The sequence below is a fragment of the Oncorhynchus nerka genome, linkage group LG27 (genome assembly GCF_034236695.1).
Source record: "Oncorhynchus nerka isolate Pitt River linkage group LG27, Oner_Uvic_2.0, whole genome shotgun sequence".
NCBI lineage: Eukaryota > Metazoa > Chordata > Actinopteri > Salmoniformes > Salmonidae > Oncorhynchus > Oncorhynchus nerka.
In genome coordinates this window covers 9,287,196-9,312,505 of record NC_088422.1, presented here as the reverse complement: position 1 = coordinate 9,312,505, position 25,310 = coordinate 9,287,196, and the positions used below count along the sequence as shown (strand labels likewise).

The 25,310-nt window shown below is 44.5% G+C and overlaps 2 protein-coding genes across 4 annotated transcripts in view; both read right to left on the bottom strand.

Moving 5' to 3' along the window:
* Nucleotides 1-9,403, bottom strand: part of LOC115120837 (atos homolog protein B) — a 49,763-nt gene extending 40,360 nt beyond the window's left edge. For all 3 annotated transcript variants that reach the window (XM_065011373.1, XM_065011372.1, XM_065011371.1), the window contains exon 1: nucleotides 9,022-9,403. The gene's annotated coding sequence lies outside the window, so the exon portion shown is untranslated. The remainder of the gene's footprint in view (nucleotides 1-9,021) is intronic.
* A 10,075-nt stretch (nucleotides 9,404-19,478) lies between these two features.
* The window catches only part of LOC115124456 (probable phospholipid-transporting ATPase IM), a 131,863-nt gene continuing 126,031 nt past the window's right edge, over nucleotides 19,479-25,310 (bottom strand). The window contains exons 28-29 of the mRNA XM_065011370.1: nucleotides 21,021-21,151; nucleotides 19,479-20,663 (exon numbers count right to left, since the gene is read on the bottom strand). Of these exons, the coding sequence (XP_064867442.1) occupies nucleotides 20,337-20,663; nucleotides 21,021-21,151 (458 nt within the window). The 3' untranslated portion in view covers nucleotides 19,479-20,336. The remainder of the gene's footprint in view (nucleotides 20,664-21,020; nucleotides 21,152-25,310) is intronic.

The following is a 25,310-nucleotide window of genomic DNA, read 5'->3' as shown; positions in this document are numbered from 1 at the left end:
TACTGTACATAGCATCTCTACTGTACATAGCCTCTCTACTGTATATAGCCTCTCTACTGTACATAGCATCTCTACTGTATATAGCCTCTCTACTGTACATAACCTCTCTACTGTACATAGCCTCTACTGTATATAGCCTCTCTACTGTACATAGCATCTCTACTGTACATAGCATCTCTACTGTACATAGCCTCTCTACTGTACATAGCATCTCTACTGTACATAGCCTCTCTACTGTACATAGCATCTCTACTGTACATAGCATCTCTACTGTACATAGCATCTCTACTGTATATAGCCTCCCTACTGTACATAGCCTCTCTACTGTACATAGCCTCTCTACTGTACATAGCCTCTACTGTATATAGCATCTCTACTGTACATAGCCTCTCTACTGTACATAGCCTCTCTACTGTATATAGCCTCTACTGTATATAGCCTCCCTACTGTACATAGCCTCTCTACTGTACATAGCCTCTCTACTGTATATAGCCTCTCTACTGTATATAGCCTCTACTGTTATTTTTCACTGTCTTTTAACTGGTGTTTTAATTTCTTTACTTGTTCACCTAATACCTATTTTTAAATTAAAAATGGCACTATTAGTTAGAGCCTGTAAGTAAGCATTTCACTGTAAGGTCTACTACACCTGTTGTATTCAGCATTTCACTGTGAGGTCTACTACACCTGTTGTATTCGGCATTTCACTGTAAGGTCTACTACACCTGTTGTATTAAGCATTTCACTGTGAGGTCTACTACACCTGTTGTATTCAGCATTTCACTGTGAGGTCTACTACACCTGTTGTATTCAGCATTTCACTGTGAGGTCTACTACACCTGTTGTATTCAGCATTTCACTGTGAGGTCTACTACACCTGTTGTATTCAGCATTTCACTGTAAGGTCTACTACACCTGTTGTATTAAGCATTTCACTGTAAGGTCTACTACACCTGTTGTATTCGGCACACGTTACAAATAAACTTTGATTTGATCTCATAGTATTCCTTTGAAATTTGACGTATTATGGATGAACTTCTATTTTTTAATGCATTAATTCCACGTGGTTACAGAATAAATTCTGCATGGTTACAGAATAAATTCTGCATGGTTACAGGGTTAATTCCACGTGGTTACAGAATAAATTCTGCATGGTTACAGGGTTAATTCCACATGGTTACAGAATAAATTCTGCATGGTTACAGGGTTAATTCCACATGGTTACAGAATAAATTCTGCATGGTTACAGGGTTAATTCCACATGGTTACAGCATAAATTCTGCATGGTTACAGGGTTAATTCCACGTGGTTACAGAATAAATTCTACATGGTTACAGGGTTAATTCCACGTGGTTACAGAATAAATTCTGCATGGTTACAGGGTTAATTCCACGTGGTTACAGAATAAATTCTGCATGGTTACAGGGTTCATTCCACATGGTTACAGCATAAATTCTGCATGGTTACAGGGTTAATTCCACGTGGTTACAGCATAAATTCTGCATGGTTACAGGGTTCATTCCACATGGTTACAGCATAAATTCTGCATGGTTACAGGGTTAATTCCACGTGGTTACAGAATAAATTCTGCATGGTTACAGGGTTAATTCCACATGGTTACAGAATAAATTCTGCATGGTTACAGGGTTAAAACAGAAACAACTCATTCTGAGTGGTTAAGATTAGGGCTACGGTTTTGGATTCGATTTTTATTAGGATCCCCGTTAGCCGACGCCGACGGAGACCGCTAGTCTTACTGGGTTCCAACACAACGGAATAGACATTACAGACAAAATACTTTACAATTGATACACAGTACCAGTCAAAAGTTTGGACACATCTACTCATTTTTTTATTTACTATTTTCTACATTGTAGAATAATATTGAAGACATCAAAACTATGAAATAAACACATGGAATCATGTGTTAAATCTAATTATATTTTATATTTGAGATTCTTCAAATAGCCACCCTTTGCCTTGATGACAGCTTTGCACACTCTTGGGATTCTCTCAACCAGTTTCATGAGGTAGTCACCTGGATTGCCTTTCCAACAGTCTTGAAGGAGTTCACACATATGCTGAGCACTTGAATTGGGTTGAGGTGGGATGATTGTGGAGGCCAGGTCATCTAATGCAGCACTCCATCACTCCCTTTCTTGGTCAAATAGCCCTTACACAGCCTGGAGATGTGTTTTAGGTCATTGCCCTGTTGAAAAACAGATGATAGTCCCACTAGGCGCAAACCAGATGAGATGGTGAATCGCTGCAGAATGCTGTGGTAGCCAAGCTGGTTAAGTGTGCCTTGAATTCTAACTAAATCATTGAGATTGTCACCAGCAAAGCACCCCCACATCATCACACACCCTCCTCCATGCTTCTTGGCGGGAACCACACATGTAGAGATCCGTTCACCTACTCTGCGTCTCACAAAAACACTGCAGCTGGAACCAAAAATCTCAAATTTGGACTCATCAGACCAAAGGACAAATTTCCACCGCTCTAATGTCCATTGCTCATGTTTCTTGGCCCAAGCAAGTCTTCTTATTATTGGTGTCCTTTAGTAGTGGTTTCTTTGCAGCATTTCAACCATGAAGGCCTGATTCACGCAGTCTCTGAACAGTTGATGTTGAGTTGTGTCTGGTACTTGAACTCTGTGAAGCATTTATTTGGGCTGCAATCTGAGGTGCAGTAAATTGCCGATTTCTGAGTCTGGTAACTAATGAACTTACCCTCTGCATTAGAGGTAACACTGGGTCTTCCTTTCCTGTGGCGATCCTCTTGAGAGACAATTTCATCACAGCGCTTGATGGTTTTTGCAACTGCACTTGAAAAAACTTTCAAAGTTCTTAACATTTTCTGGATTGACTGACCTTCATGTCTTAAAGTAATGATCAATTGTTTGTTACTTTTTTACATAACTTATTTTTTCTAAAAACTGCATTGTTGATTAAGGGCTTGTCAGTAAGTATTTCACTGTAAAGGTCTACACCTGTTGTATTTGATATGACTGTCATTTCTCTTTGCTTATTTGAGCTGTTCTTGCCATAATATGGACTTGGTCTTTTACCAAATAGGGTTATCTTCTGTATACCAACCCTACCTTGTCACAACACAACTGATTGGCTCAAATGAATTAAGAAGGAATGAAATTCCACATATTAACTTTTAACAAGGCACACCTGATAATTGAAATGCATTCCAGGTGACTACCTCATGAAGCTGGTTGAGAAAATGCCAAGAGTGTGCAAAGCTGTCAAGGCAAAAGGGTGGCTACTTTGAAGAATCTCAAATAAAAATATTTTGATTTGTTGAACACATTTTTGGTTACTACATGATTCCATGTGTTATTTCAGAGTTGTAGAATTGTAGAATAATAGTGAAAACAATTGAATGTGTAGGTGTGTCCAAACTTTTGACTGGTACTGTACATTTAAAAACATTAACGTGTGTGTGTGTGTGTGTGTGTGTGTGTGTGTGTGTGTGTGTATCAGTTACACATACACACAGAAATGAGGTCATCTGGGGGAGAGGAGTTGTGGTGAGGTGTTGCTGTTGTTTAAACCAGGTTTGCTGTTCACTTGAGCAATATGAGATGGAATAGAGTTCCATACAGTAATGGCTCTATATAATACTGTAGGCTTTCTTGAATTTGTTCTGGATTTGGGGACTGTGAAAAGACCCCTGGGGCCATGTCTGGTGGGATAAGTGTGTGTGGCAGTGCTGTGTGTGAGTTGACTATGCAAGCGATTTGGAATTTCCAACACGACTGTTTCTTGCAAAACAAGAAGTGAAGCAGTCAGTCTTTCCTCAACCTCTTAGCCAAGAGAGACTGTCATGCAAAGTATTGATATCAGCCAAATGATTACAATGTGTTGCTCTGTTCTGGGCATTGTAGATAACACCAGAGCCTGCAGGACTTGCTTTGTGGAGTGTGATGTCAAGAAAAGCTGAGAATCTCTATCACGGACAGACCGGCAGGTAGCCTAGTGGTTAGAGTGTTGGGTCAGTAACCGAAAGGTTGCTAGATAGAATCCCCGAGCTGACAAGGTAAAAAATCTGTCATTCCTCCCCTGAACACGGCAGTTAAGCTACTGTTCCTAGGCCGTTGTTGTAAATACAAATTTGTTCTTAACTGACTTGCCTAGCTAAATAAAAAGGTCAAATAAAAACAGACAGACCTTTGAGAAAAGGCTTAAAAAGGAAAGGTTGCACAATTAATATTCCACAAGTCCAATATAACCAATCTAAAATCATCTTTACGGAAAAATAATTACTCAATTCTATTTTCGCAACTTCAAACACATTAATAACAAACTCATTCACCAACAATACATTGCAGCTTTGGACGTCAAGAAAGGAACGACCTGCTGGTGGCGTCGGTGACTGAGGCCAATCGGGTAAGTCGGTGACGGAGGCCAATCGGGTAAGTCGGTGACTGAGGCCAATCGGGTAAGTCGGTGACTGAGGCCAATCGGGTAAGTCGGTGACTGAGGCCAATCGGGTAAGTCGGTGACTGAGGCCAATCGGGTAAGTCGGTGACTGAGGCCAATCGGGTAAGTCGGTGACTGAGGCCAATCGGGTAAGTCGGTGACGGAGGACAATCGGGTAAGTCGGTGACGGAGGACAATCGGGTAAGTCGGTGACGGAGGCCAATCGGGTAAGTCGGTGACTGAGGCCAATCGGGTAAGTCGGTGACTGAGGCCAATCGGGTAAGTCAGTGACGGAGGACAATCGGGTAAGTCGGTGACGGAGGACAATCGGGTAAGTCGGTGACGGAGGACAATCGGGTAAGTCGGGGTGACGGAGGCCAATCGGGTAAGTCGGTGACTGAGGCCAATCGGGTAAGTCGGTGACGGAGGCCAATCGGGTAAGTCGAGTGAGTCGGTGAGGACAATCGGGTAAGTCGGTGACGGAGGACAATCGGGTAAGTCGGTGACGGAGGACAATCGGGTAAGTCGGTGACTGAGGCCAATCGGGTAAGTCGGTGACTGAGGCCAATCGGGTAAGTCGGTGACTGAGGCCAATCGGGTAAGTCGGTGACTGAGGCCAATCGGGTAAGTCAGTGACGGAGGACAATCGGGTAAGTCGGTGACGGAGGACAATCGGGTAAGTCGGTGACGGAGGACAATCGGGTAAGTCGGTGACGGAGGCCAATCGGGTAAGTCGGTGACGGAGGACAATTGGGTAAGTCGGTGACTGAGGCCAATCGGGTAAGTCGGTGACGGAGGCCAATCGGGTAAGTCGGTGACGGAGGACAATCGGGTAAGTCGGTGACGGAGGACAATCGGGTAAGTAAGTAGGTACTAAAGTGACCTAAAGAATTTGTTATGTCGCTAGTAAAAAAACAATTTTTTGAAACGAAGAGAGCCAGCTATCTAAGTGCATTGGGCCATGAAAAACTAACTGGCCCACTCTGATCTAGCATGGTGTTTTTGGGATGGAATAACCTAGCTACCTACCTACCTAGCTACCAAGCAAGCTACAACAACTCTATCAACACTGCACTGTTTTGCAGAATTGAATGGTCAAATCGGATGAATTATTGTGTATCTCAAGGTAGGTCTTTATTTGTGCAGAACTGCCTGATATTTACTGGCTGACATAACAGGATATCATAGTAGCCAAAGTTTGTGTTAGCCATTATACCTGGATGTACTGTTACTGTTGCTAGTAATGTTAGTACTCAGGTTAGCATGTGCCTAGCTGTAGCGACCATCGGCCAAACAACAGAATTTTAGCCAGTTTGGTTATAGACATTCAACTATTGTGATAAAATAAACATTTCTCACAAAATACAAAATCTAAAGTGACATGTCGTATTGGGACTTTTATTTTGAAGGATGAAACCAAGCAGAACATTTAAGAGCAACCTAATTCTGCAATCTTCCCTTTAAAACAAAAATAATTAAAAGCAATGTGCTGTTTGCATCAACTATCATCAAGTATTTTCACGGCTCACTAGAGCATTGTGAACTGTGGTGATGCAGCAGTCTAAGGTCAGGTTGAGGTCAGGGCTGTGTGAAGGCCAGTTAAGTTCTTCCACACCAATCTCAACAAACCAGAACTGCAGTGATGCAGCAGTCTAAGGTCAGGTTGAGGTCAGGGCTCTGTGAAGACCAGTTAAGTTCTTCCACACCAATTTCAACAAACCAGAACTGCGGTGATGCAGCAGTCTAAGGTCCGAGCATCATGCGTTTGCGCCCAGTGTTTTGTGTTAGATGTTTTCCTTTTATTGTGAGCACTGAGGAAGGTATACACGACATAACCAAAAGTATGCATGTGAACTTGACCCACTGGGAATGTGATAAAATAAATAAAAGCTGAAATAAATCATTCTCTGTCCTATTATTCTGACATTTCACATTCTTAAAATAAAAGTGGTGATCATAACTGACCTAATACAGGGAATATTTACTAGGATTAAATGTCAGGAATTGTGAAAAACTGAGTTTAAATGTATTTGCCTAAGGTGTATGTAAACTTCCTACTTCAACTGTAGATATAGCTCCTATGTGTGTATATCGAAGTTCTTAGGACCTTTTCAAATGTTCAAATGCTGAGGACAATGTCCACTGGTTTTAACATGATAAAAGAAAGAGAAGGAGAGACGGAAATTGAGAGTGGGAGAGAGAGTGAGAAAGCATGTGAGAGAGGAGACAATGCAGGAAGGGCCTTCTATGCCATCAAAAGGAACATAGAATTCAACATACCAATTAGGATCTGGCTAAAAATACTTGAATCAGTTAAAGAACCCATTGCCCTTTATGGTTGTGAGGTCTGGGGTCCGCTCACCAACCAAGAATTTACAAAAGAGGACAAACACCAAATTGAGACTCTGCCTGCAGAATTCTGTAAAAATATCCTCCGTGTACAATGTAAAACACCAAATAATATATTCAGAGCAGAATTAGGCCGACACCCACTAATTATCACAATCCAGAAAGGAGCCGTTAAGAATTCTACAACCACCTAAAAGGAAGCGATTCCCAAACCTTCCATAACAAAGCCATCACCGACAGAAGCGTCCCCCTAAGCAAGCTGGTCCGGAGGCTCTGTTCACAAACAGACCCCACAGAGCCCCAGGACAGCAACACAATTAGACACAACCAAATCAGGAGAAAACAGAAAGATAATTACTTGACACATTGGAAAGCATAAACAAACAAAAAAACAGAGTAAACTAGATTGCTATTTGGCCCTAAACAGAATACCTGACCACTGTGACTGACCCAAAATTAAAGAAAGCTTTGACTATGTACAGACTCGGTGAGCATAGCCTTGCTATTGAGAAAGCCTATCTTCTCTTGAGAGCCAGGTCTGCCTATGTACACACTGCCCACAAAATGAGGTGGAAACTGAGCTGCACTTCCTAACTTGCTGCCAAATGTATGACCATAGAGACACATACTTCCCTCAGATTACACAGAAACACAAAGAATTCAAAAAACAACCCAATTTGAATAAACTCCCACATCTATTGGGTAAGATACCAGTGTGCCATCACAGAAGCAATATTTGTGAGAAAATGGAAACCAGTGAAGATCAAAAAACATTTTAATTACAACCCATATTTAATGTTTATTTATTTTCCCTTTTGTACTTTAACTATTTTCATATAGTATGACATTTGAAATGTCTTTATTCTTTTGGAACTTTTGTAAGCGTAATGTTTACTGTAAACACATTTTTGATGATCTATTTCACTTGCTTTGGCATCTGTTCCCATGCCAATAAAGCCCCTTATATTGAAGTTGAATTGAAAAGAGAGGGAGGAGGTGCTTGTCCCAGTGCTGCATGTGCAGGTCAGATAAGGAAGTGCACGGAGGTGTGTGTGTGTCAAGGGTGTAGACCCTGCCAGGCCCACCCAATCAGATTGAGAGAGAAAAAAGTACATAATTTTTGCATAGTTGAGTGTGCATTGTATATGAGTATAGTTTTTACTGTGTGTGTGCCTGCATGCTGTGTCTTTGTATGTTGGTACTGTAAAGACTGTGCGTGTTTATAATGTGTGTGTGTGTGTGTGTATACACGTGTAATGTGTTTGCCAATGCTATCTTGCCCTGTTGGTGAATACAAAGAGAAGGGCCCTGCAGCTGTGCTCAATCACACACCTCTACGTCACCACACTTCTTATCACAGTAGCAAAGGCTACTAGCCTACTGCAACAATGCAGTCATACAACATAGCAGCAGTAATAACTGTGGCATTGTAGCTCGGGTCAGTACATTGGACCACAGGTACGGTGTCCCAGTGGACAGCCTCCCTCCAATGCATTTCCATCTATCTAGCTGCATCTCCTCTTAGGGAACAATGAAACCAGGGGGGGATACCCTTCCTTCGCCTATGCTGTTAGTTATAGCAATATTATTAAGGTTATTCCACCGCCATGATACCATCATCAACTCAAAAAGATGTATGGCATGTGTGTGGTGGGTGAGTTTCACGCCCCTCCCTCGCGCACATAGGCTACGACTTACAGACAGTGCTAGGCAAAATCCATTGCATCTGTATGTAGTTAAGGCAAGGCATGCAGACTGTGTCCTTTACTCACACACACACACACACACACACACACACGGGATGGGACTTCATCTCCTTGTTCTTATTCTGCACACGCACAAGTTTTGTTGTTTGTTAAGGAAGATGATGGCAAACAAAGCAGAGGAACGCCCCTTTGGCAGACGTACAGTGTGTGTGTCATGACATTGTATTCTGGGCTTGTCTGGTATTTCAAATGGCAAAGAAAATAATGCAATAGTAAAAAGTTATAAACTACCATGTAGCCAGCTGCCTTGATGTATTGCATCATTTGTCTGTTTTTCCACAAAGACCACTGTTCACATTTATAACCATGATATACAAAGGTGGTTATTATAAAGTCATTACAATAGTACAATATCGACAGTGTTTTTACACGATAAATCCTAAACGTAAGCCGTTAAACAAGCGTTAGCCACCTAGTTTCCAGCATAGGAAAGGAATAAGATTCACTGAACATGAAAACGGTTTGTTACTCACCAGCGCAGTAACTAGCACCTACACGAAGGGAATGACAGGCTTGACACGTACAGAGATGTTAATTAGACATTCCCTTCGTCTCAGAAACGCAGTTTTGGCCTTTTATTTTCGCTCCAGGACAACCCTGGCCGACTTCACATCAAACGTCTCTGTTTAAATTCAAAGATCGGATTGCTATATAAACGTTAGCTAGCTTTGAAGAAAGGTTCATTGCAGCGTCTGTCATCGAAAATATATATTTTTTTAAAGCAGTCTCGTCGTCACTCCTCTTCTCTCTGAACACAACTAGCTAGCTTTTTTTGCTTGCTGTCTGGCGACGTCGCTCGTATTTGCTTTTCTGCACTTCAGCTGTGCTCATCGAAGACCTCCGCCATGAAATAGATCAGTGTCCCTTTAAAGAACGATGTTTCCGGGGTTTGCTGAAAAATCCATAGGAGGCGGGGTTTACAGCCAGCTGGGCACCTGTCATTTAAGCGATTGGTCAGTTGGACTTGCACGAACCAATCAGAGCTCAGTATTCAGACGAATTTTGATTAAACAAATATGTTAAAATATCTCATAATATCATTGGCTTAGGGGTTGGCGACGTTTGGCTAAGACACGCCCAGTACACGTGCTATTTGTTCCTTGCCCCTCCTGGTTGCAGAAAGCAAACTAGAGAGAAATAGAGTTTGTCTTCTAGGTTCCAAAAAGTTGGACCTGGACTGACCCAGGACAATCCGACCCGGACCCCAATAGACCCAATATATATTTTTAAAAGGGTACCTGGACCCGGACGACCTCTAGTTTGAGGCCTCAACACACAGAGGCCTATGTGAATCCTTTCACAAAAGCCACTTTAAGTCTTTAAATCCTTTGAAAGTACTAACCATTATACAATTAACGTTTCGGATAGCCTTCGAACGTTTGCTGTCTCAAAGCGCTCAATGACTTGACAGTTAACTGATGATGACAGAGTCCTACTGTCACTGCACAATTTAATCCTGTCTGTTTTCAACAGCGATTTTTAAAGGAGCTACTGTAGGAGGGTTCAGGAACCATTGCCATGTTCTCATACAGCTAAGAATAGATAATCAGGAGCAGCCAGTAAGCAGCCCAATACGGACTGGGCTCAGTCGGCTTAGTCATTTCCACCACGCCCTTGACTGGGCCCTGGCATAAGGGTTATCTGGGATTCTTAGGACGTCCTTACTCTGAACCCTAACCTTATCCCTTACCTAACCCTAACCATTTTAAATTACACCTTCAATGGGGTATAGGGACGTCCCAAGGATTCCAAATAGCAAGGACCATGGCATAAGGCCCTGGTTGCCAGGCTCAAGGAGAGCAAGCCCAGCTGGCCTATCTGCCTCAAGCCCCATCACTACAGGCCTGCCTGGCCTGGAGCATAGGCCTAGCCTTCAACATATTTGACATATTCTAGAATTGTATAGCCAGGTCCCAGATCTGCCAAGTCCATTGATGTCATTCTCATGACAACCACGTTTGGCATGAAAATTATTTACAAGGAGTTGGAATGATTTCACAACAGACCTTCACCCAGGCTTGGAATGGTATCTAATTTGCAGACAACTCCAGTGGGCCTTCTGGGCCAACTCAGTTTTACTTGTCTAATAGCACAACAATTAAAAATGCTGCTGACCTTGCCTGGCCTGCCTACTTGAAGAATTGGCCTACTTGACATACTTTGTTGTGCTGTACTTGAATTTGTTTTGTACTTTTGGGACTATTACATTGGTTCCATTGCACATAGCATACCCTTGTTGTGATATGGCATAGTTCATTGCCTGTGTCTCTTAAAAAAACATCAGAAATGATTTAAAAATTGTTTTTACGGTGAAGGAATGGCTTTGGATTATTGTAAAATGCAATGAACAAAAAAAAAAAAAAAACTGTCCCACATTCAGCTTGGTAACTTGCCAGCAGTGTTTTTGAGTTTGGGAAGGATGTGTTTGTAGTACCCTCTCCTGGATAATAAATGTACTGAGATCTCCGTTAATACTGCTACGACACATACAATATGTGTCTGTCATGCAGCTGGGTTGGAGTTCTAAGCTGTCTGAGCTAACGATGTGTCTATTGTTGCTTTCATGTGAATGCGTCAGACATGGTTTCGAGCATTACATCCCTGTCTAATACGTACACATGGGAGCACAATCAGTGTTCAGTTCCTTTTTCACCTTTTTATTCAACACCTGACTGACATCTAGCACTTGCTCTAAATCAATGGATATACATGTAATCTCTTTTCTATTATAGCTCTCGGATCAGATTCCGTTTCCCCTTAGTTTAGAGAAGCTATTTCAATCTGATATTTCTCCTCTGGTCTAAAATAGACACGTATAGAGGACTCCTCTCTAATATAACATGTCATTAAAGACCAGCAAACTGGTGCAATGTTAAGTGACTCATTGTAAAAGTCTAACATCTTTCTTTATTACCAACCATGTTTCAAATACATAGAGATGTTAAAAGAGTTGACATAATATTACAATGGGTGTTTATTTTTTATGAATAATGAAATATTGAAATAAGTGTAAAAAAATACTGGCCAGCTCTGTCCGGGGGTTGAAACAGCAACCTTGTGTCTACCGCCTAAATGTCTCTTCATCCGAGGGCCGCTGCTCCATGGCTGTCCCTGCGCCTCTCAACTGATGTCGTTATGTTGTATTGGGACCTACAGGTAACTACCAAAATAAAAGAAACACCAACATAAAGTGTCTGAATAGGGCGTTGGGCCACCACGAGCCAGAACAGCTTCAATGCACCTTGGCATAGATTCTACAAAGTGTCTAGAACTCTATTGGAGGGATGCGACAATATTCTTCCACAAGAAATTCCATAATTTGGTGTTTTGTTGATGGTTGTGGAAGACGCTGTTTCAGGCATCTCCCCAGAATCTCCCGTAAGTGTTCAATTGGGTTGAGATCTGGTCATGGCCATCCTGAAATGGCCTATGGTTTACGTAGTTTTCATGCTCATCAAACCATTCAGTGACCACTCGTGCCCTGTGCATCCTATGGGGACATAGCCATGGCAGCCAGAATAATGGCCTGCGCAGCATTTTTATACATGACCCTAAGCATGATGGGATGTTAATTGATTAATTTACTCAGGATCCACACCTGTGTGGAAGCATCTGCTTTCAATATACTTTGTATCCCTCATTTACTCATGTGTTTCCATTATTTTGGAAGTTACCTGTCGCTGGTCCAGAGGCTAATGGCTAGCATGCTAACGTTGTCACAATCCCATTCAGGATCAACACTGTTGGATGAGGGCTAAATTAGTGAACAGAAGATCTATTCTATCTCTGTAACGATGTTCGTCGGTCGAAGGAGAGGACCCAAATGCAGCGTGGTGGTTACTCATGTTCTTTAATGAAAAAAATAGTGATACATGAAATAACTAAATAAATACAAAACAACAAACGGAACGTGAAAACCTAATTACAGCCTATCTGGTGAACACTACACAGAGACAGGAACAAAGACACTAAGGACAATCACCCACGAAATACACAGTGAAACCCCGGCTACCTAAATATGGTTCCCAATCAGAGACAACGAAAATCACCTGACTCTGATTGAGAACCGCCTCAGGCAGCCAAACTTATGCTACACCCCTACTCAGCCGCAATCCCAATGCCTACAAAACCCCAATACGAAATACAACATTTAAACCCATGTCACACCCTGGCCTGACCAAATATATAACGACAACATAACATACTATGACCAAGGCATGACAGAACCCCCCCCCCCTAAGGTGCGGACTCCCGGACGCACCTCAAAACCATAGGGAGGGTCCGGGTGGGCGTCTGTCCATGGTGGCGGTTCTGGCTCGGGACGTGGACCCCACTCCATGAATGTCATAGTTCCTCCCCTTCGCGTCCTGGGATAATCCACCCTCGCCGCCGACCATGGCCTAATAGTCCTCACCCAGATCCCCACTGGACTGAGGGGCAGCTCGGGACTGAGGCAGCTCGGGACTGAGGGGCAGCTCGGGACTGAGGCAGCTCGGGACTGAGGCAGCTCGGGACTGAGGCAGCTCGGGACTGAGGCAGCTCGGGACTGAGGGGCAGCTCGGGACTGAGGCAGCTCGGGACTGAGGCAGCTCGGGACTGAGGCAGCTCGGGACTGAGGGGAAGCTCGGGACTGAGACAATCTCCTCCATAAAAAACAAATGTCTTATATTATCTAATCAGGCCCACAGGTAGTTTTGAATTGAAATGTGTATAAAAGGAATGAAAAACAGGTTTAAAGGACAAGAACACTTCATCATACAATCGGGATTCTGCTGGAGATTCTGGAGATTCTGCTGGCCCTCCATCTCCCACAATCCATCTTGGCCAGACAGGATGTAGACCCATAAACATGATGATGTGACTCCCTCTTCCTCCATGGGTAGTGTTGAAGTGTACAGTACATCCCTTCACCTGTGTGATTGAATAAGAGTATCATCACAGTGGAGGAGTAGAGGGCTGGTTGAGCATGGAAGAAACTAGCCTTGTACTAGCATCCTGATTTCGCAAGTTTACATTCCGTTTCACTACACAGATTGAATCCATGATCAGGATGGTCTTACGGAGGCTAGGAATTAGGCAAGAAACCTACATCTCTGAGATGTTTGGTGTGGCCTTTGGTTTTCTCCTTCCCTACGGTGTCACAGCACTGAGTGAGTATAGTCTATTCTCCTTAGACAGCCTGAGAGAATCTCACAGTCAATCTGTCCTCACACAGGGATTTAACAGTATACAGTTGATATGTAGAGGCACATTTCCCCACGAGAGGAGACTTGATGGGACACAAGGCCAAGGAGTGGAACAGGAGACAGAGTGAGGCAGGAAAAAGGAGAAACAGAGGGTTTCATATTTCTGATGGTGTTACAGTATTTGATGTGATTTATTAGCCGACGCCATTAGCGACAGTCTTACTGGGGTCCGACACGTAACAAAAAAAGACATTAGAGACAAAAGACATTAGAATTGACATGCATTTAGAAACATTAACATGTAGTGTGTGTGTGCATCTATCAGGAACACATACATGTCAGTACATACACACAACCAGTAGGTCACATGGGGGAGAGGCGTTGTGCCGTGAGGTGTTGCTTTATTAGTTGTTGTTTTTTAAACCAAGTTTGCTGTTCACTTGCACTATATAAGATGGGAGTTCCGTGCACTCATGACTCTGTATAACACTGTATGTTTCCTTGAATTTGTTCTGGACCTGAGGACTGTGAAAATACCCCTGGTGGTATGTCTGGTGAGGTAAGTCTGTGTGTCAGTGCTGTGTGTAAGTTGACTATGCAAACTATTTGGAATTTCCAAAACATTAATAATTTGTACCAAATACAATTCTCTTAGTTTTAGAGATGTTCAGGGCCAGTTTATTTCTGGCCACAGATTCCAAAACAGACTGCAACTCTTTGTTAAGGGTTTCAGTGACTGATGCGTATATGGTTGAAGACTCAGCATACAGTGGCAAGAAACAGTATGTGAACCCTTTGGAATTACTTGGATTTCTGCATAAACTGGTCATCAAATTTGATCTGATCTTCATCTAAGTCACAGCAATAGAAAAACAAAGTGTGCTTAAACTAATAACACACAAATTATTGTATTTTTCTTGTCTATATCTATACATCATTTAAATATTCACAGTGTAGGTTGGAAAAAGTATGTGAACCCCCTAGAATAATGACTTCTCTAAAAGCTAATTGGAGTCAGCTAACCCAGAGTCCAATCAATGAGATGAGATTGGAGATGTTGGTTAGAGATGCCTTGCCCTATAAAAAACACTCACAACATTTAAGTTTGCTATTCACAAGAAGCATTGCCTGATGTGAACGATGCCTCGAACAAAAGAGATCTCAGAAGACCTAAGATTAAGAATTGTTGACTTGCATAAAGCTGGAAAGGGTTCCAAAATATCTCTAAAAGCCTTGATGTTCATCAGTCCACGGTAAGACAAAGTGTCTATAAATGGAGAAAGTTCAGCACTGTTGCTACTCTCCCTAGGAGTGCAAAGATGACTGCAAGAGCACAGCCCAGAATGTTCAATGAGGTTAAGAAGAATCCTAGACTTTCAGCTAAAGATTTACAGAAATCTCTGGAACATGATAATGTCTCTGCTGACGAGTCTATGATACATTAAACACTAAACAAGAATGGTGTTCATGGGAGGACACCACGGAAGAAGCCACTGCTGTCCAAAAAAAACATTGCTGCACGTCTGAAGTCTGCAAAAGTGCACCTGGATGTTCCACAGCGCTACTGGAAAAATATTCTGTGGACAGATTAAACTAAAGTTGAGTTGTTTGGAAGGAACATACAACACTATGTGTGGAGAAAGAAATCACAGCACACCAACATCAAAACCTCATCCCAACTGCAAAGAATGGTGGAGGGAGCATCATGGTTTGGGGCTACCTCAAGGCCTGGACAGCTTGCTATCATCGATGGAAAAACGAATTCCCAAATTTATCAATACATTTTGCAGGAGAATGTTAGGCTATCTGTCCTCCAATTGAAGCTCAACGGACGTTGGGTGATGCAACAGGACAACGACCAAAACGCAGAAGTAAATCAGCAACAGAATGGCTTCAACATAAGAAAATAGGCCTTCTAGAGTGGCCCAGTCAGAGTCCTGACCTCAACCCAATTGAGATGCTGTGGTATGACCTCAAGAGAGCAGTTCACACCAGACATCCCAAGAATATCGCTGAACTGAAACAGTTTTGTAAAGAGGAATGGTCCAAAATTCCTCCTGACCGTTGTGCAGGTCTGATCTGCAACTACAGAAAACATTTGGTTGAGGTTATTGATGCTAAAGGAGGGTCAACCTGTTATTAAATCCAAGGGTTCACATACTTTTCCCACCCTGCAGTTTGCTAAGAGCTGGAGGCAAACTGATCGGTATGTTGTTAGAACCAGGCCGCGTTTCCGCTTTGCCTTTGGCTTCCCTCCAGACCCGAGGACAAAGACTTTCCTGTAGGTTCAGACGACATATTTGACCGATAGGAGTTGCTATAGAGTCACCATCCTCAGTAGCTTTCAATATACAGTGCATTCGGAAAGTATTCAGACCCCTTGACTTTTTCCACATTTTGTTACGTTACAGCCTTATTCTAAAATTGATCAAATTGTTTTTTCCCCCCTCAATCTATACATGATACCCCATAATGACAAAGCAAAAATTGTTCTAAATTTTTTTTGTGTGCAAATGCATAAAAACCAAATGAAATATCACATTCACATAAGTATTCAGACCCTTTACTCAGTACTTTGTTGAAGCACCTTTGGCAGTGATTACAGCCTTGGGTCTTCTTGGGTATGAAGCTGCAAGCTTGGCACACCTGTATTTGGGGAGTTTCTCCCATTCTTCTCTGCAGAACCTCTCAAGCTCTGTCAGGTTGGATGGGGAGCGTTGCTGCACAGCTATTTTCAGGTCTCTCCAGAAATGTTTGGGTTCAAGTCCGGGCTCTGGCTGGGCCACTCAAGGACATTCAGAGACTTGTCCTGAAGCGACTCCTGCGTTGTCTTGGCTGTGTGCTTAGTGTCGTTGTCCTGTTGGAAGGTGAACCTTTGCCCCAGTCTGAGGTCTGAGCATTCTGGAGCAGGTTTTTTATTAAGGATCTCTCTGTACTTTAGTCTGTTCATCTTCATCTTTTGTCCATCTTAATATTTTATTTTTATTGGCCAATCTGAGATATGGCTTTTTCTTTGCAACTCTTCCTAGAAGGCCAGCATCCCAGAGTCGCCTCTTCAGGGTTGACGTGTAGACTGGTGTTTTGCGGGTACTATTTAATGAATCTGCCAGTTGAGGACTTCTGAGGCGTCTGTTTCTCATACTAGACACTCTAATGTACATGTCCTCTTGCTCCGTTGTGCACCGGGGCCTCCCACTCCTTTTTCTATTCTGGTTAGAGCCAGTTTGCGCTGTTCTGTGAAGGGAGTAGTAGACAGCGTTGTACGAGATCTTCAGTTTCTTGGCAATTTCTCGCACGGTGTCATGCCCTGACCTGAGTATTCTTTGTTTTCTGTATATATTTTGGTTAGGTCAGGGTGTGACATGGGTGATGTATGAGTTTTTGTACTGTCTAGGGGTTATTGTCTATGTGATGTTGCATGTTTGCACTCAGTTTTGATAGCGGTCACGTTCGTCTTGATATTTTGTTTGTTTGTTTAGTGTACTTCGTGTTTTTTCGTCTTTCATTAAAAAGATGTATTCACATTACGCTGCGCTTTGGTCTCCTCAATACGACGATCGTGACAGAATAACCCACCAACAATGGACCAAGTAGAGTGGTAACGGCCAGCAGCAGCAGCGGCAAAGAACGCAGGACTCATGGACTTGGGAGGAGATTCTGGACGGCGAAGGACCCTGGGCACAGCCAGGGGAATATCGCCGCCCCAAACCTGAGCTGGAGGCAGCGAAAGCAGAGAGGCGCCGGTATGAGGAGGCAACACAGCAGCGTGGCTGGAAGCCCGAGAGGCAGCCCCAAAAAAAATTGGGGGGGGGCACACAGGGAGTGTGGTGAAGACAGGTAGGAGACCTGCGCCAACCTCCTGTGCTTACCGGAGAGAGAGAGAGGAACCGGGCAGGCACGTGTTATGTGATGGAGCGCACTGTATCCCCGGTGCGTGTGCATAGCCCGTTTCGGTACATTCCAGCTCCTCGTATCGGCTGGGCTAGAGTGGGCATCGAGCCAGGTGCCATGAAGCCGGCTCTACGCATCTGGTCTCCAGTGCGTCTCCTTGGGCCGGTATACATGGCACCAGCCTTACGCATGGTGTCCCCGGTTCGCCAGCTCAGCCCAGTGCGGGCTATTCCACCTCGCTGCACTGGCCTGACTACGGGGAGCATTCAACCAGGTAAGGTTGGGCAGGCTCGGTGCTCAAGATCTCCAGTGCGCCTGCACGGTCCGGTCTATCTGGTTCCACCTCCACGCACCAGCCCTCCGGTGGCTGCCCCCCGCACCAGGCTGTCTCTCCATCTCATCCCTACAGGTGCTCCCGCCTGTCCAGCACTGCCAGAGCCTTCCTCTTGCCCAGCGCTGCCAGAGTCTCCCGTCTGTCCTGAGCCGCCAGAGTCTCCCGTCTGTCCTGAGCCGCCAGAGTCTCCTGTCTGTCATGAGCCGCTAGAGTCTCCTGTCTGTCCTGAGCCGCTAGAGTCTCCCGTCTGTCCTGAGCCGCTAGAGTCTCCCGTCTGTCCTGAGCCGCTAGAGTCTCCCGCCTGTCCTGAGCCGCTAGAGTTTCCCGTCTGTCCTGAGCTGCTTGAGTCTCCTGTCTGTCCTGAGCTGCTAGAGTCTCCCGTCTGTCCTGACCTGCTAGAGTCTCCCGTCTGTCCTGAGCTGCTAGAGTCTCCCGTCTGTCCTGAGCTGCTAGAGTCTCCCGTCTGTCCTGACCTGCTAGAGTCTCCCGTCTGTCCTGAGCTGCTAGAGTCTCCCGTCTGTCCTGAGCCGTCAGAGCCGCCAGTCTGTCCTGAGCCGTCAGAGCCGCCAGTCTGTCCTGAGCCGTCAGAGGTGTCAGTGAGCCAGGAGCGGCCAGAGCCGTCAGCCAGCCAGGAGCTGCCAGAGCCGTCAGCCAGCCAGGAGCTGCCAGAGTCGTCAGCCAGCCAGGAGCTGCCAGAACCGTCAGCCAGCCAGTAGCTGCCAGAGCTGTCAGCCAGCCAGGAGCTGCCAGAACCGTCAGCCAGCCAGGAGCTGCCAGAACCGTCAGCCAGCCAGGAGCTGCCAGAGTCGTCAGCCAGCCAGGAGCTGCCAGAGCCGTCACCCAACCAGGAGCTGTCAGAGCCGCCTGTCACGCCGGCGTTGCTGGAATCTCCCTCCTGTCCGGAGCTGCCAGAGCCGCTCCTCAGTCCAGAGGCGCCTTTCCGTCCAGTGGCGCTCTCTACGATGATCTTCAGTCCGGGGCCCGCTGCGAGGATCCCCGCTCCAGAGGCGCCACCTAAGTGGGCCAAGACTGAGGTAGAGCGGGGTCCACGTCCCGCACCCGAGCCGCCGCCGTGAAAAAGGCCCACCCGGACCCTCCCCTTTTGATGAGGTTTTTGCGGCCGGAGTCCGCACCTATGTGGTGGGGGGGACTGTCACGCCCTGACCTGAGTATTCTTTGTTTTCTTTATATATTTTGGTTAGGTCAGGGTGTGACATGTGTGATGTATGTGTTATTGTCTATGTCTATGTTTTGATAGCGGTCATGTTCATCGTGTTATTTTGTTTGTTTGTTTAGTGTACTTCGTGTTTTTCGTCTTTCATTAAAAAGATGTATTCACATCACAATGCGCTTTGGTCTCCTCAATACGACGATCGTGACACATGGAATAGCCTTCATTTCTCAGAACAAGAATAGACTGACGAGTTTCAGAAGAAAGCTCTTTGTTTCTGGCCATTTTGAGCCTGTAATCGAACCCACAAATGCTGATGCTCCAGATACTCAACTAGTCTAAAGAAGGCCAGTTGTATTGCTTCTTTAATCAGCACTACAGTTTTCAGCTGCACTAACATAATTGCAAAATACTTTTCTAATAATCAATTAGCCTTTTAAAATGATAAACTTGGATTAGCTAACACAACGTGCCATTGGAACACAGGAGTGATGGTTGCTGATAATGGGCCTCTGTACATCTATGTAGATATTCCATTAAAAACACTGCAGTTTCCAGCTACAAGAGTCATTTACCACATTAACAATGTCTACACTGTATTTATGATCAATTTGATGTTATTGTAATGGACAAAAAATGTGGTTTACTTTCAAAAACAAGGACATTTCTACGTGACCCCAAACTTTTGAACAGTAGTGTATGTGGATAATCTTGTTCCTGTAGTGTTTGTAAACACCCTGGTAGAACGATTAATAACCTGAACCAGATTACAGACACTGGTTACAGTGAAAAGCTTCCTCTTGAAGGGACAGCTTCATGGAAAACAGTCAATATTCAGGTCCCCAAGAAAGTAGACCTCTTTGTTTAAATCACTTACACTATCAAGCATTTCACACATATTATTTATATACTTGGTTAGCACTTGGTGGCCTATAGCAACACCCCAAAAGAAAAGGCTTTAGATGTGCCAAGTGAACCTGCAAGCACAACACTTCACTAACACTTGACATCTTCTCTAAGCATTACAGGGTATATGGCTCTGAATATATATAGCAACACCTCCCCCATAAACATTTCTGTCTCTTCTATCAATGTTATATCCTTGTATTGCTACTGCTGTATCATCAAATGAATTATCTAAGTGAGGCTCAGAATTGGCTAATATATGAATGTTATCTGACTTTAAAGCTGGCAAAGTGCGGTACATCAGAAGGCGGGGTCTCGCATCATGTGGTACATTTGCAGTGATGTCACCTCCACATCCTGTGGTCTGGAGTTCAGAGCGTTCCCAGTGGGGCTGTATCCGGCTGAGCGGCCCGTGGGGCTGAACCCCGTGGTGCGTCCCAGAGGGGTGAAGGTGGGGGTGAGTGTGATGGCGTGACTGCACAGGAAACGGTTGGACGTCACCAGGTCCCCGTAGCCTGCCGCATGCGAGAAGGCGTAGCCGGAACGGCGTGTGCTGGTGTGGCGAATCCGGGCACGGCGGGCTAGGGGAGGGGGCGCAGCCTTGGCCTGTCTCACCTTGAACATCACCTGGAGGAAAGGGGAGGGATAGGCTTCATCTTAGTTTCAGTAGGGATGTGCCACAAATGGCACCCTATACCCATAATGGGCCCTGGTCAAAAGTAGTGCACTATATAGGAAATAGGGTGGTATTTTGGGACTAGGATTGTAGGTCAGATTTCCACTTGTTGATCATCATTTTTAAATAAGACCTTTAGGTCAGTGTTTCTAGAAGCCTGTGTGTGATTGGTCAGTGTTCCAAGAAGACAGCGTGTGATTGGTCAGCGTTCCTAGAAGACAGCGTGTGATTGGTTAGTGTTCCTAGAAGACAGCGTGTGATTGGTTAGTGTTCGTAGAAGACAAGGTGTGATTGGTCAATGGTCCCACCTTGTCGTTGATAGTGGGGCGGAGCTGTATTAACAGGAAGCGGTAGGCAACCACAGGAAGTACACAGAGGATGGAGGTGAGCAGGATGGTCAGCCACACGTTGGCCTGGTTCAGGGAGTTCCTGGCTGTGCCTGATGCAGGGAGACACACACACACACACACACACACACACACACACACACACACACACACACACACACACACACACACACACACACACACACACAGTCTAGAGTTTGTCCTGGCTCAAGATAGTGTTGCAGTGACGTGTAGTGGTGTGTTGTGTAGTGTAGTGGTGTGTTGTGTGGTGTGTAGTGTAATGTAGTGGTGTGTTGTGTAGTGTAGTGGTGTGTTGTGTGGTGTGTAGTGTAATGTAGTGGTGTGTTGTGTAGTGGTGTGGTGTGTAGTGTGGTGTTGTGTAGTGTTGTGTAGTGTTGTGTAGTGGTGTGTAGTGTCTGCTAAATGACTTAAATGTAAATGTAATGTAGTGTAGTGTAGTGTGGTGTGTAGTGTAGTGTTGTGTAGTTGTGTGTTGTGTAGTGGTGTGTAGTGTAGTGTAGTGGTGTGGTGTGTTGTATAGTGGTGTGTAGTGTGGTGTGTTGTGTGGTGTGTTGTGTAGAGTTGTGGTGTGTAGTGTTATGTAGTTTAGTGGTGTGTAGTGTAGTGGTGTGTTGTGTAGTGTAGTGGTGTGTAGTGTAGTGGTGTGTTGTGTAGTGGTGTGTTGTGTAGTGTAGTGGTGTGTAGTGTAGTGGTGTGTAGTGTAGTGGTGTGTTGTGTAGTGTTGTGTTGTGTAGTATAGTGTAGTGGTGTGTAGTGTAGTGGTGTGTAGTGTAGTGGTGTGTAGTGTAGTGTAGTGGTGTGTAGTGTACAGGTGTGTAGTGTAGTGTTGTGGTGTGTTGTGGTGTGTAGTGTAGTTGTGTGTAGTGTAGTGTTGTGTAGTGTAGTGGTGTGTAGTGTAGTGTTGTGTAGTGTAGTGGTGTGTAGTGTAGTGGTGTGTAGTGTAGTGTTGTGGTGTGTAGTGTAGTGTTGTGTTGTGTTGTGTAGTGGTGTGTTGTGTAGTGTAGTGTAGTGGTGTGTAGTGTAGTGGTGTGTAGTGGTGTGTAGTGTATTGTTGTGTAGTGTAGTGGTGTGTTGTGTAGTGTTGTGTAGTGTTGTGTAGTGTAGTGGTGTGTTGTGTAGTGTTGTGTAGTGTTGTGTAGTGTAGTGGTGTGTTGTGTAGTGTTGTGGTGTGTAGTGTGGTGTGGTGTAGTGTGTAGTGTTGTGTAGTGTTGTGGTGTGTAGTGTGGTGTGGTGTAGTGGTGTGTAGTGGGGTGTAGTGTAGTGGTGTGTGGTGTGTTGTGTAGTGTAGTGGTGTGTAGTGGTGTGTAGTGGTGTGTAGTGTATTGTTGTGTAGTGTAGTGGTGTGTAGTGTAGTGTTGTGTAGTGTAGTAGTATGTTGTGTAGTGTTGTGTAGTGTAGTGTTGTGTAGTGTAGTGGTGTGTTGTGTAGTGTTGTGGTGTGTAGTGTGGTGTGGTGTAGTGTGTAGTGTTGTGTAGTGGTGTGGTGTGTAGTGTGGTGTGGTGTAGTGGTGTGTAGTGGGGTGTAGTGTAGTGGTGTGTGTGGTGTGTTGTGTAGTGTTGTGGTATGGTGTAGTGTGTAGTGCTGTGTAGTGGTGTGGTGTGTAGTGTGATGTGGTGTGTAGTGTGGTGTGGTGTAGTGTTGTGTAGTGTAGTGTAGTGTAGTGTAGTGTGGTGTGTAGTGTGTAGTGTTGTGTAGTGGTGTGGTGTGTAGTGTTGTGTAGTGGTGTGTAGTGGTGTGTAGTGTGGTGTGGTGTAGTGTTGTGTAGTGGTGTGTTGTAGTGTGTAGTGTAGTGTTGTGTAGTGTAGTGGTGTGTAGTGTAGTGTAGTGGTGTGGTGTGTAGTGTAGTGTAGTGTTGTGGTGTGTTGTGTTGTGTAGTGTTGTGTAGTGTAGTGGTGTGTTGTGTAGTGTAGTGTTGTGTAGTGTAGTGGTGTGGAGTGTAGTGGTGTGTACTGTAGTGTTGTGTAGTGGTGTGTTGTGTAGTGTAGTGGTGTGTTGTGTAGTGGTGTGTTGTGTAGTGTAGTGGTGTGTAGTATAGTGGTGTGTTGTGTTGTGTTGTGTAGTGTAGTGGTGTGTTGTGTAGTGGTGTGTTATGTTATGTAGTTTAGTGGTGTGTAGTGTAGTGGTGTGTAGTGTAGTGGTGTGTTGTGTAGTGTAGTAGTGTGTAGTGTAGTGGTGTGTTGTGTAGTGGTGTGTAGTGTAGTGGTGTGTTGTGTAGTGTAGTGGTGTGTTGTGTAGTGTAGTGGTGTGTTGTGTTGTGTAGTGTAGTGGTGTGTAGTGTAGTGGTGTGTTGTGTAGTGTAGTAGTGTGTAGTGTAGTGGTGTGTTGTGTAGTGGTGTGTTGTGTAGTGTAGTGGTGTGTTGTGTAGTGTAGTGGTGTGTTGTGTAGTGTAGTGGTGTGTAGTGGTGTGTTGTGTAGTGTTGTGTTGTGTAGTGTAGTGGTGTGTAGTATAGTGTAGTGGTGTGTTGTGTAGTGTAGTGGTGTGTAGTATAGTGGTGTGTTGTGTTGTGTTGTGTAGTGTAGTGGTGTGTTGTGTAGTGGTGTGTTATGTTATGTAGTTTAGTGGTGTATAGTGTAGTGGTGTGTAGTGTAGTGGTGTGTTGTGTTGTGTAGTGTAGTGGTGTGTTGTGTAGTGGTGTGTTATGTTATGTAGTTTAGTGGTGTATAGTGTAGTGGTGTGTAGTGTAGTGGTGTGTTGTGTAGTGTAGTGTAGTAGTGTGTAGTGTAGTGGTGTGTTGTGTAGTGTTGTGGTGTGTAGTGTGGTGTGGTGTAGTGTGTAGTGTTGTGTAGTGTTGTGGTGTGTAGTGTGGTGTGGTGTAGTGGTGTGTAGTGGGGTGTAGTGTAGTGGTGTGTGGTGTGTTGTGTAGTGTTGTGTAGTGTAGTGGTGTGTAGTGGTGTGTAGTGTATTGTTGTGTAGTGTAGTGTTGTGTAGTGTTGTGTAGTGTAGTGGTGTGTAGTGGTGTGTAGTGTATTGTTGTGTAGTGTAGTGGTGTGTAGTGTAGTGTTGTGTAGTGTAGTAGTATGTTGTGTAGTGTTGTGTAGTGTAGTGTTGTGTAGTGTAGTGGTGTGTTGTGTAGTGTTGTGGTGTGTAGTGTGGTGTGGTGTAGTGTGTAGTGTTGTGTAGTGGTGTGGTGTGTAGTGTGGTGTGGTGTAGTGGTGTGTAGTGGGGTGTAGTGTAGTGGTGTGTGTGGTGTGTTGTGTAGTGTTGTGGTATGGTGTAGTGTGTAGTGCTGTGTAGTGGTGTGGTGTGTAGTGGTGTGTAGTGGTGTGTAGTGTGGTGTGGTGTAGTGTTGTGTAGTGGTGTGTTGTAGTGTGTAGTGTAGTGTTGTGTAGTGTAGTGGTGTGTAGTGTAGTGTAGTGGTGTGGTGTGTAGTGTAGTGTAGTGTGATGTGGTGTGTAGTGTGGTGTGGTGTAGTGTTGTGTAGTGTAGTGTAGTGTAGTGTAGTGTGGTGTGTAGTGTGTAGTGTTGTGTAGTGGTGTGGTGTGTAGTGTTGTGTAGTGGTGTGTAGTGGTGTGTAGTGTGGTGTGGTGTAGTGTTGTGTAGTGGTGTGTTGTAGTGTGTAGTGTAGTGTTGTGTAGTGTAGTGGTGTGTAGTGTAGTGTAGTGGTGTGGTGTGTAGTGTAGTGTAGTGTTGTGGTGTGTTGTGTTGTGTAGTGTTGTGTAGTGTAGTGGTGTGTTGTGTAGTGTAGTGTTGTGTAGTGTAGTGGTGTGGAGTGTAGTGGTGTGTACTGTAGTGTTGTGTAGTGGTGTGTTGTGTAGTGTAGTGGTGTGTTGTGTAGTGGTGTGTTGTGTAGTGTAGTGGTGTGTAGTATAGTGGTGTGTTGTGTTGTGTTGTGTTGTGTAGTGTAGTGGTGTGTTGTGTAGTGGTGTGTTATGTTATGTAGTTTAGTGGTGTGTAGTGTAGTGGTGTGTAGTGTAGTGGTGTGTTGTGTAGTGTAGTAGTGTGTAGTGTAGTGGTGTGTTGTGTAGTGGTGTGTAGTGTAGTGGTGTGTTGTGTAGTGTAGTGGTGTGTTGTGTAGTGTAGTGGTGTGTTGTGTTGTGTAGTGTAGTGGTGTGTAGTGTAGTGGTGTGTTGTGTAGTGTAGTAGTGTGTAGTGTAGTGGTGTGTTGTGTAGTGGTGTGTTGTGTAGTGTAGTGGTGTGTTGTGTAGTGTAGTGGTGTGTTGTGTAGTGTAGTGGTGTGTAGTGGTGTGTTGTGTAGTGTTGTGTTGTGTAGTGTAGTGGTGTGTAGTATA